This window comes from Salvelinus alpinus, chromosome 11, assembly GCF_045679555.1.
Source record: "Salvelinus alpinus chromosome 11, SLU_Salpinus.1, whole genome shotgun sequence".
NCBI classification, from domain to species: Eukaryota; Metazoa; Chordata; class Actinopteri; order Salmoniformes; family Salmonidae; genus Salvelinus; species Salvelinus alpinus.
Genome location: NC_092096.1, coordinates 39,622,842 through 39,635,362, shown reverse-complemented (window position 1 = coordinate 39,635,362; position 12,521 = coordinate 39,622,842). Strand labels below are relative to the sequence as shown.

General features: G+C 45.6%; 1 protein-coding gene across 9 annotated transcripts in view; it reads left to right on the top strand.

Moving 5' to 3' along the window:
- Positions 1-12,521, top strand: part of LOC139534117 (kinesin-like protein KIF21A) — a 39,304-nt gene that overhangs the window by 6,872 nt on the left and 19,911 nt on the right. For all 9 annotated transcript variants that reach the window (XM_071332891.1, XM_071332892.1, XM_071332890.1 and 6 more), the window contains exons 2-5: positions 7,990-8,212; positions 10,115-10,297; positions 10,943-11,092; positions 11,794-11,928. In XM_071332891.1, the coding sequence (XP_071188992.1) occupies positions 7,990-8,212; positions 10,115-10,297; positions 10,943-11,092; positions 11,794-11,928 (691 nt within the window). The remainder of the gene's footprint in view (positions 1-7,989; positions 8,213-10,114; positions 10,298-10,942; positions 11,093-11,793; positions 11,929-12,521) is intronic.

Here is a 12,521-nt window from a genome sequence, read left to right as displayed (position 1 = left end):
TATATGGTAAAAGACCAAGTCCATATGATGGCAAGAACAGCTCAAATAAGCAAAGAGAAACGACAGTCCATCATTACTTTAAGACATGAAGGTCAGTCAATCCGGAAAACTGCAGTCGCAAAAACCATCAAGAGCTATGATGAAACTGGCTCTCATGAGGACCGCCTGTCACGCCCTGACCTTAGTTATCTATGTTTTCTTTATTATTTTGGTTAGGTCAGGGTGTGACGAGGGTGGGTATGCTTGTTTTGTATTGTCTAGGGTTTTTTGTATGTCTAGGGGTTTTGGTAAATCTAGGTATATGTAAGTCTATGGTGACCTGAATTGGTTCCCAATCAGAGACAGCTGTTTATCGATGTCTCTGATTGGGGATCATATTTAGGTTGCCATTTTCCCTTTTGGTTTTGTGGGTTCTTGATCTATGTTTAGTTGCCTGTCTGCACTATCCATATTAGCTTCACGGTTCGTTTTGTTATTTTGTTCGTTTTTGTTCAGTGTTCGTTCTTTAATAAAGAAGAATGTACGCTTACCACGCTGCGCCTTGGTCTCCTCCCTACGACGGCCGTGACACCGCCACAGGAAAGGAAGACCCAGAGTTACCTCTGCTGCAGAGAATAAGTTCATTAGAGTTACCAGCCTCAGAAATTGCCGCCCAAATAAAAGCTTCACAGAGTTCAAGTAACAGACACCTCTAAACATCAACTGTTCAGAGGAGACTGCGTGACTCAGGCCTTCATGGTCGAATTGCTGCAAAGAAACAAGCAATTGACATTAGACTGGTGGAAATCTGTCCTTTGGTCTGATGAGTCCTAATTTGCGATTTTTGGTTCTAACCGCCGTGTGTTTGTGAGACGCAGAGTAGGATGACCTCTGCATGTGTAGTTCCCACCGTGGAGCATGGAGGAGGAGGTGTGATGGTGTGGGGGTGCTTTGCTGGTGACACTGTCAGGGATTTATTTAGAATTCAAGGCATGCTTAACCGCAGCATTCTACAGCGATACACCATCCCATCTGGTTTGAGCTTAGTGGGACTATCATTTGTTTTTCAACAGGACAATGACCCAACACACCTCCAGGCTGTGTAAGGGCTATTTGATCTAGAAGGAGAGTGATGGAGTGCTGCATCAGATGACCTGGCCTCCACAATCACCCGACCTCAACCCAATTGAGATGGTTTGGGATGAGTTGAACCGCAGACTGAAGGAAAAGCAGCCAACAGTATATGTGCTCAGTATATGTGGGAACTCCTTCAAGACTGTTGGAAAAGCATTCCAGGTGAAGCTGGTTGAGAGAATGCCATGAATGTGGAATGCTGTCACCAAGGCAAAGGGTGGCTACTTTGAAGAATCACAAATATAAAATATATTTTGATTTGTTTAACACATTTTTGGTTGCTACATGATTCCATATGTGTTATTTCATAGTTTTGATGTCTTCACTATTATTCTACAATGTAGTAAATAGTATAAAGAAAGAAAAAACCTTGAATGAGTAGATGTGTCCAAACTTTTGACTGGTACTGTACAGTACATTACAGAAAACTAAAATATAACAAAACCTTTAGACATAGAAACACCAGATTTTAAATTATGTTTATTAATTATGAAATCATGAAAAATATGAATACAATTCCACCCATTAGGCCACTAGGTCATTTGACTGCAGGAAAGGGCTAAAGTGCCATTTCCTTCCCCATCCCCTCTCTTCTTCCTCTATCTCTGGGCATCCATTAACCCAGGCCTGTTCTGCTCCAGAGGAGACATGTTATACAACCTGCTTGCCATAGGCCATTGTACATCAGCTGCCTGCTCCCTTGACTGCTGTAGTTAGTTACATAATGACCATGTACAACTTAACCGCCAAACTAAAGGTACTTTACGAGAGAGAGGAGAGGCTGCTGTAGTGTCTCCTGTAGTTACTGATTCCTGAAGAATAGAGGGCGTAGCTGAAGCTTTTCATTCTTCTTTCAAGGGGACCATTCAAAACTGATTGAGACACTTGTTGTAAGCAGCACAACAACAGAACCATTTATCAGTGTGTGTGTGTGTGTGTGTGTGTGTGTGTGTGTGTGTGTGTGTGTGTGTGTGTGTGTGTGTGTGTGTGTGTGTGTGTGTGTGTGTGTGTGTGTGTGTGTGTGTGTGTGTGTGTGTGTGTGTGTGTGTCAGAAGTTCACTGTAAATCTGGTGTCTAAAGTTCCCTGGTCTCAGTTTCAGGTGCAGTGAAGGGCCAGAGAAGGGTGTGTGTGCATGCCTGTGTATGTAGGCATGTTTTTGTATGTGTGTGCGCGCACGTGTGTGTGTATGTATGAATGTGTGTGTGTAGAACGGTCCCTCATTAACCTCTGCTCTACAGCATCAGTGTCTCAGGGTAAACACAACCTGGGGAGTAAAGGGTCTGCTCCAACGCTCATTAAAGGCCCAATGCAGTCAAAATATCTTTTTATTATGGTTTACAGTATATCATATTGTACAAAATCTGATGAAACTAACACTGTAAAAGTGTGAACAAATTTGATCACTGTTATTTACTGATAGTTGCTGGTTGAAAATACAATCTACACAGGACCGTCTAATCAGAAGGTTTGCATGGAGTTTTGGCTTTCCATGGAGACATCACCATGCAGTAAATTGATTAATAGACCAATAACAACGAGAGTTCCAAACCTCTCTGCCAATTTTCTTTAAATTTAACTAGGCAAGTCAGGCAAATTCTTTTTTACGATGACGGCCTACCAGGGAACTGCCTTGTTCAGGGACAGAACGACAGATTTTTATCTTGTCAGCTCGGTGATTCGATCCAGCAACCTTTCGGTTACTGGCCCAACGCGCTAACCACTAGGTTACCTGCCGCCAATAACAGCCAGTTTTTAGTTTCCCCCTCCCCACACAGACCTCTCCCAGACAAATTAAAATGATTATTTTATTTAACCAGGCAAGTCAGTTAAGAACAAATTCTTATTTATCCCTATGGGACTCCCAATTACAGCCGGATGTGATGCAGCCTGGATTCGAACCAGGTACTGCAGTGACCCCTCTTGCACTGAGTTGCAGTGTCTTAGACTACTGCGCCGCCGAGAGCCCTAATTAAATACAGTAAGGTACTTAATTGTTACGCAGAAATGATTTGATCTTGATGGGAAAAAAACGTCTGCATTGGGCCTTTAAAAACCCTTTTCCTAGTGCCTGAATTCCCCAGGTACTTGGCCAAAATTTAACCTCTGATATGAGTGGAGTTAAAAAGCCACCGGCCTATCTCCATTCTCCTCTCTTTGCAATGTGTGGACACAGGGCAGCAATCCTCCCTCTTCTTTCTGTTTTCTTCTCAAATGAATCCGAAGAAGTCTATATGAGTGAATGATTGATTGTTTCCTGTAATCTAGTTGTGTATCGTGCCTGTTGTTTCCCTTCAGTGTGGGTCCAGATGCTTCTCTGGACTCGTTGTAGCTCTAGAATTAGATTAGGGCTGTGACTGTTGTGGTTTGCAGATAGGAAATGATGCGTGATGGTCTCTCAGGGGACCATTGTGGTTGGCTGAGGCGGAGGCAGGGGCTGAGGTCAGGTCCTGATCTGCAGTGAGTCAGCAAGATTAAGCTGTGGCTTAATCACCTTTCTTACCAGCATAGTATTATTATTCAAGGATATCTACACACATACTGTATAGACTCAACCATATCCATAGCAGAGAACACTGGTTATGATGGTCACCAGCCTTCTCCGGTGCAGCCAGTGCACCCTGGCGTCTGGCCTGCAGTACATTTCAATTTTTACAAGAGCCATTCTGTTTGAAGTGTGTTTGTTTAGTAGGAGATTATGCTGGCTAGAAATGTGACTGTGCTACCGCCTGGCCCTGCGTCGTTCTGCCCTTTGAACCAGGTCAATGTGTGGTGGTGGTAGCTGTGTGGAGGAAGGGGACAAAGAGAGAGAGAGGGAGGGAGGGAGAGAATGAGAGAGACAGAACATGAGAGGGAGAGGAGAGGGAGAGAAGGACAGAGAGAGAATGTGACAAAGAGAGACAGACAGGCAAGGCTGCCTCAGATAATTCGGACTGGGTCCATAGGAGAGAGAGGAGAGTCTCGGCTCAGGCCCAGGACAGCTGCTTCTGAATGGGGTAGAGCTACAGTGAGCTAGCCTGGCGCTGTTCCATTTTATTCTGAGAGGGGTTAGTGAGTTAGCATGTGCCGCCGCCATGGTGCATGGCTCCTCTGGCTGTCACTGTAATCGCTGTAATGAGGTCTCCAGTGTGAGGCTCACTGGACATGTCACATGGGGAGAGTCTGTCAGGAGCTCTGCGGTGTGTGTCCGTACGCGTGTGTGTTTGCTTGCGTGTATGTGTGTGCGTCAGTCCATGTGCGTGTCAGCCTTTCATCTCGCAGAAGCGACCTAACCCACCTCAGTTAACTACAGCCCACCTCTTCTGACCCGGATTATTAAATACTTTCAACATATACTTTATATTCCCTGAAGCAGGCTTAACCTGACCGGGGGGTTGACTGAGTTGTCATGGAGGATAAATGTCAGTCAGTCAGTCCCATTGTACTGTGTTAGGCAAAAGCTTTGGGTCCCCTATAGAGGTACAGGAACTGGAGAGTTAGATTACTCGAAAACAACACATTCACTGATTACCTTGATTCGTTTTGTCAGAGCTGGGCGAGAACAAACATTTACACCACTCTGGATCCCCAGGACTAGTGTTGAAAAACACTGATGTAGACGAGTGTGCTTTAAGTCTAAAGTCTACATGAAGGTATGGAGCAGCTACTGTATATGTCAACCATTTTTCACCCTGAAGGAGCCAGTGTTTTCATTTCACTCATAGCCTAAAACCTGTCAGTCAACTATCCCAGCTAGAGGACAAATGTAATGTACACAAGTGCACTACTCACTCACACTGCACTGTGAAGTGTGCTCAACACTCATAAACTTCTCATTATATATAATGTCAACAGTGAAGAGGCGACTCCCGGATTTTGGCCTTCTAGGCAGAGTTAGAAAGAAAAACCCATATCTCAGACTGGCCAATAAAAATGATGGGCAAAAGAACATAGACACTGGACAGAGGAACTCTGTCTAGAAGGCCAGCATCCCGGAGTCGCCTCGTCTCTGTTGAGGTTGAGACTGGTGTTTTGCGGGTACTATTTAATGAAGCTGCCAGTTGAGGACTTGTGAGGCGTCTGTTTCTCAAACTAGACACTCTAATGTACTTGTCCTCTTGCTCAGTTGTGCACCGGAGCCTCCCACTCCTCTTTCTATTCTGGTTAGAGCCCGTTTGCTCTGTTTTGTGAAGGGAGTAGTACACAGCGTTGTACGAGATCTTCAGTTTCTTGGCAATTTCTCGCATGGAATAGCCTTCATTTCTCAGAACAAGAATAGACTGACGGGTTTCAGAAGAAAGTTATTTGTTTCTGGCCATTTTGAGCCTGTAATTGAACCCACAAATGCAGATGCTCCAAATACTCAACTAGTCTAAAGAAGGCCAGGTTTATTGCTTCTTTAATCAGAACAACGGTTTTCAGCTGTGCTAACATAATTTCAAAAGGGTTTTCTAATGATCAATTAGCCTTTTAAAATTATAAACTTGGATTAGCTAACACAACGTGCCATTGGAACACAGGAGTGATGGTTGCTGAAAATGGGCCTCTGTATGCCTACGTAGATATTCCATAAAAAATCTGCCATTTCCAGCTACAATAGTCATTTACATTAACAATGTCTACACTGTATTTCTGATCAATTTGATGTTATTTTAAATGGACAAAAAATGTGCTTTTCTTTCAAAAACAAGGACATTTCTAAGTGACCCCAAACTTTTGAACGGTGGTATACATTGATCTATATGGCTCTGGTCTAGAGGCCTATACTGTTTAAACAAACTTCTGGTCTGAAATGTCTTTCTGGTGTTGAGAAAGCAGCTTTGAAGTGGCAGTGATCAGTTAAGTTTATTGGTCTTATTCAGGAGAAATCTGTCAACAATCCTGAGCTGGTCAAATATCCTGGGAGAATTTCACTTTAATTTCCTTGATTCCTCATGTTCTCTCTCCTCGCCTCAAGGAGAGAGGAAGCAAGGAAACAAGGAAATGCAATTGAGATTCCCCCAGGATATTGTGTATGGAAGACACTGGGGGATGTCACAGAGCAATGCTGGAGTCCTAGACATACACACACACACAAGGAGGAGTGTTTGACTGTTTGTCTTGCGTCACCGCCTTGGCTGGGATGCTCTCATCACAATCAATCAGACCAATGATGTGATTTACACTGCACCGAACTCACTCTCTTTCCTCATGTAGGGACATTTGACACCAAATGAAATGCTATTGAATGTAATCTCATGACCAGTGCTGTGTATTATCTAGTATCTTTGATCTCATCTTTGGCTGGAAGCCAGCCCAGCATTCTCACTTTTAGTATTTCCGCTTTATTGTTACTTAACGTGTTGTAAGCGGTGATGAGTATTATCTTTGTTGTGGTGTATAATAGTGATGGTTCTGTCCTGTTTTAGGAAGTGGGCCAAAGGGATTACTGTGGATTCCCCCTAACCCCCCAAACCCCTAAAACTTGTGTCAAACAGAGGTCTGTCAGAGGGGTGTTCTGCAGGAACATGAACAAAGAGATCAGTAATGGACTAGTATACTATACAGTCAACAACTAGCCTACCTGTTGAGGCAGCAGCAATACGGAAATACTGAAATACTCTGTAGCAAATACAGAAGGAAGTTATGACCCAGATTATGCACTAGAGGTGTAACATTACAGGTAATGCAGCCTCCCCTTCCCCTCTTCTCTTCCTCCTCTCCTCTCATCTATCCCTCCCTCGCTTTGTCCCCTCTTCTCATTCACTGTGTAATCCCAGAGAGAGGATGCTAAATAGCTGGGATCTGATGTCACTGGGGCACAATAACTCCACTGTAGCCTGACTCTGTGTGTGTGTGTGTGTGTGTGTGTGTGTGTGTGTGTGTGTGTGTGTGTGTGTGTGTGTGTGTGTGTGTGTGTGTGTGTGTGTGTGTGTGCGTGTGTGCGTGCGTGCGTGCGTGCGTGCGTGCGTGCGTGCGTGCGTGCGTGCGTGCGTGCGTGCGTGCGTGCGTGCGTGCGTGCGTGCGTGCGTGCGTGCGTGCGTGCGTGCGTGCGTGCGTGCGTTTGTGTGTGTGTTTTGTAGCCTGACTCTCTTTTGTGACTCTCCAATCACAATACTGTCCTTATAAACACAATTACAGGCCTAACACAAGTAATGCATTTACTTACAGTACTCGTCCATCAAGTCTTCTGAATGTTTCCCATTTGAATTTAGTTGAAATCCTGTGATATTTGTCCAGTGAGTTCTGTGATGAGCTAGACAGGCGCAGGGGCAGCGTGTATGGGGGAATTGCAAGGCAGGGTGTGACTGTTTACCTAGTGTAGCTCCACAGCTTCCACTCTTCTCTGAGCCCATGCTCGAACACTGGGGGCTCTGTATGGGGCAGAGTGGTGGAGTGTGCTGGCAGCGTGAGGGGAATCGCACACACAGACACACATACGCCGGCACGCAAACACACACACGCAGGTATGCACGCACGCAGGCACACATACAAACACGCAGGTATGCACAGACACACACACACACACTCCAGGCCCCTAGAAAAACAGATTCGTGAATAATACACGTATTACTAATAACTGGACCAACAGATCTACTGTATGTAGCACAGATGAAGTTAACTGTTTTATAGAAGCAATAAAGCTTCTATAATGTAACTTTGCTTTCAGCATTTAAGAAGGCATAGATGGAAACCAAGCTCACAAAACATCTCCATGATAAACTCTCGCTTCCTCTCTCTCTATCTCTCTCTCTCGCTCTCTATCTCTCTCTCTCTCTCTCTCTCTCTCTCTCTCTCTCTCTCTCTCTCTCTCTCTCTCTCTCTCTCTCCGTCCCTCTCCTTTTCTGTATATCTATTCATGTTTAACGTTTTATACAGTTACAAACCCTAACCCGGCATCTCTCTCGACCCTCTCTCAGGATTCGTCCTCAGCTGGCGAGGGAGAAGATCGAAGGATGTCACATCTGTACGTTCTGCATGCCCGCCGAGCCCCAGGTGATGCTGGGTAAAGACAAGGCGTTCACTTACGACTACGTGTTTGACATGGACTCCCAGCAGGACAGCATCTACACACACTGCACTGAGAAACTCATTGAGGGATGCTTCGAGGGGTACAACGCTACCATCTTCGCCTATGGACAGGTCAGATATTTGCAGGACACACACACACACACACGCACATGCACACGCACGCACACACACACACACACACACACACACACACACACACACACACACACACACACACACACACACACACACACACACACACACACACACACACACACACACAGAGGCGTACATGCACAAATGCATACACATACACGCGTGCACACACACATTTACAAACATGCGCACAAACGCATAAAAAACACAAACACATACACGCACCATATTTGCCTACAGACACAATGCGGTGCAATGCTGGACACACCCAAGGAAAGGGCGTGGCTCTGCCACACACAGGAATCCACCACGTGTCCTGTGTTCTCTGGTCCCTTGCCGGATGAATTCAAAAACAGTGGTGTTACTGTAAGCAAGCAGAACATGTTATCACACCTTGTTTCCAATACCAAACTCACACTGGCTATTGCAACGTCATTCATCAAACCCCTATCTGTGACTCAGTGAGGGATATACTGTAACTCTGCTAAACTCACATTGGCCATAACAACGTCATTTATCCAATCTCAGTGAGTGATATAGCACTGCTTTGAAACTGTTCTCAGTTAGGCTCCACGTCTTCATAGAGCTCATTTCAGATGAAGAGAGAAGCCAACAGGCCACGAAAACTCAGTCAACTCAGCAACAGCAGGCATGTTCTAACGTGACCAACCTCAGGGTTTTTATTGGCTTGATAGATTAGCAGATGTGACTGACTTTCTACAGTACATGTTCATATCTATCTATCAGGCTCTCTTTCGCTCTCTCGCTCTCTCGCTCTCTCTCTCTCCCTGCGCTCTCTCTCTACCTGTCTCTTTCAGTGGAAGGCGTTCAGTTGTACAACTGACTAGGTATCCCCCTTTCCCTTTCTTGCTCTTACTCTCTCAAACTCGTTCACTTTATCTCCACTCTCTCTCTCTCTCTCTCTCGTATTTTTTTGCGTTTGCCTCAGTCACCACCTCTTCCTCTGATCTGAAGCTCTATAGTGGAGCTCTGCCAAACTCTCCTTTCACTCCTCTCCTCCTCTTAATCTCTCTGTCCATTCTCCTCTGCCGGCTCCATTCTTCTCAGCCCCGTTGTCTCCCTGTCAGACTCTCATTCAGCGGGTACAGCGGGTCACGCACACACGAACACACATACACATGCACACTCACACACAACAATGTATATGTACGCATGCATGCACACACACTCACATGACATCTACACAAATACACACACACACACACACACACACACACACACACACACACACACACACACACACACACACACACACACACACACACACACACACACACACACACACACACACACACACACACACACACACACACACACACACTCACATGACATCTACACAAATACACACAAAAAGGCACGGACACACACACACACACACACACACACACACACACACACACACACACACACACACACACACACACACACACACACACACACACACACACACACACACACACACACACACACACACACTACTGTCAGACTATCTTTCAGGTGACGTGTGAATTGGCGTCGCATTCCTTTGGTAGTCACCATGACAACCAAGCCCCCAACCCCAATGTGTGTGCACTGTGCAGTAGTAGCTACATATATTAGGAGTGGCTTTAGTCCAGGAGAGTCATTTTGACAGGGCTTGTTTTTCTTCTATTCTGACGTTTTGTACTGTTTTTTAATTTGATTAAGAAAAGCTGATCCCCACTCCCCGTTTATAACTTCCTCTATTCATGAAATAGCAGCATAGGCCCACTGACTGTCTGAATAAGTTTGAAGTAAGATAAATGAGCAAATAAATTAAACAATATCATTGGTTATAGATCCTATCATATCCTCCCCCTTCTTCTCCCTCTCCCCCAGACTGGTTCGGGGAAGACCTACACCATGGGTACAGGGTTTGACGTGAACATCAGTGAGGAGGAGTTGGGCATCATTCCCCGGGCAGTCAAGCACCTCTTCAGGGGCATTGAGGAACGACGGCAGGCCGCCACAGAGCAGGGCAAACCTGTACCCGAGTTCAAGATCAACGCACAGTTCCTGGAGGTATGTGTGATGGAAAGGACAAAACGTACTATGTGCTTTTTGTGGCTGAGGCGATTTAGTTAAGACGTTGGGTTGGGGAGCGGGAGACCCGTATTCAATCCCCACTGGTTACACTTTTGAACCAGAAATACAATCTCTCTCGGTAGTCTCCCATTAGCTCTGCAACATGAGGAAGCTTGGAGATGCAGGATTCTAAATCTCTGAAAAGAAGCCCATTGGCCATGGAAGGCAAGGTGTGGAGCCTTCATTATTGCTTACTTAAACCTATCCGGTTCCCTTCCCTTAGAGCTGCTAACACAAGAGAGGTATTAGGGGAAAGGGTTCTGGCTAGGGGTTGCAGCAGCTGTGTGTAGCAACCTGGAGCAGATGGACGTATACTGTACCTCTGTCTGCTCATGTGATGTGTTCAGCTAATGTAACTCTACAGGCAGATGATTTATCACCATAGAGTAATTACTAGGGAATTACGTGTCTCACTCAAATCTGATATCGCTTGCTGATACATGTCTCTAAAAACTAATAAAGCAGTATACTTTCCATAACCAAAATCACTTAACTGTTGATGTTTTCCATGCACAGTTATTTGGCTTTGGGGTATTGGTTCATTGGCTTGTTCCCCCCCCCCCCCCCCCCCCCGTATCCCAGCTGTACAATGAGGAGGTGTTGGATCTGTTTGAATCAACGCGGGACATGGATGGGAAGAGACAGAAGTCCACCATCAAGATTCACGAGGACGCTAACGGAGGCATCTACACTGTGGGAGTCACCACGCGCACGGTCACCTCCGAGGCAGAGGTTAGTCTCAATCACAATCTAAAGCAGAAGAACACCAATCTGTACCTATGGTCATTGGTTAGACATATATTATTGCTGTGAGCCTAAATCTGTCCGTGTATGTGTTTGGGTCAAGGCTCAGGAGAAGACCCAGATGCAGACAGTTTCGAAGTAACAAAAGTGTATTGCAAAAACAGGGGGGCAGGCAAACAACAGGTCAAGGGCAGGCAGAGGTCAGTAGTTCAGAGCAGAGTCCAAAATGTACAGAACGGCAGGCAGGCTCAGGGTCAGTAATCCAGGGTGGTGTGACAAGGTACAGAATGACAGGCAGGCTCAAGGTCAAGGCAGGCAGAATGGTCAAAAACCGGGAAAGCTAGAAAACAGGAACTAGACACAGACAGGAGCACGGGAAAAACCGCTGGCAGGCTTGACGAAACAAAACGAACTGGCAACAGACAAACAGAGAACACAGGTATAAATACACTGGAGATAATGAGGAAGATGGGCGACACCTGTAGGGGGGTGGAGACGATCACAAAGACAGGTAAAACAGATCAGGGTGTGACAGTTTGTCTGAAATTGTCAAACAGAATTTCTCTCTTGAATACACTGTACTAACTCTAAACTCTCCCATTCTTTTCCTGTCCCTGGTCCCTCCCTCCCTCCCTCCCTCCCTCCCTCCCTCCCTCCCTCCCTCCCTCCCTCCCTCCCTCCCTCTACAGATGATGCAGTGTCTGAAGCTGGGTGCTCTGTCCCGTACTACAGCCAGCACCCAGATGAACATCCAGAGCTCGCGCTCCCATGCCATCTTCACCATCCACCTGTGCCAAGTCAGAGTCTGCACTCCAGACGACAGCGTACGTGGCATAGCACCAGTGGCCTGGAGCTCTCCAGAGCCAAGCCTAGGATAGGATAAGCTTTTCACAGTCTATTTCACTGGCTGTACTATTTTCACTTATCTGTTTACCCTGTCATTCTTTTGAAATTACATGACGAAAAGGTTATTAGGCTGCATAATTATTACCGTTTTATTTGGGGGTTGTTGTAACATACAACCACTCGTTTGTTGCTTATTGTGAAAATACACATTAATAACATTTAATTTCCTAGTATTTATGAGATAAACAATAAACACCCCAGCTGATAAACAAGAGGACTGTGAAATGCAGCGTTACCCAAGCCTCCCACACAGCTCCCCAGCCAGTGACACAGCTCACCACACAGCATATCTCCCCACATAAATCCCAATGGACACACACACCAGCTGGGCATGATGTCACTCTCTCTGCTCCGCTGATTACATGGACAACATACAGGCTGTTACAGATACAGATATGTCTATCCACTGGTGTTGTTATTGAGAGTTATAATGGAAGACGAAAACCACCAGTTATATTTCTCTCATAAGCCTAATCAATGCTACAGCCCAAATGTCGATACACATGTCCAA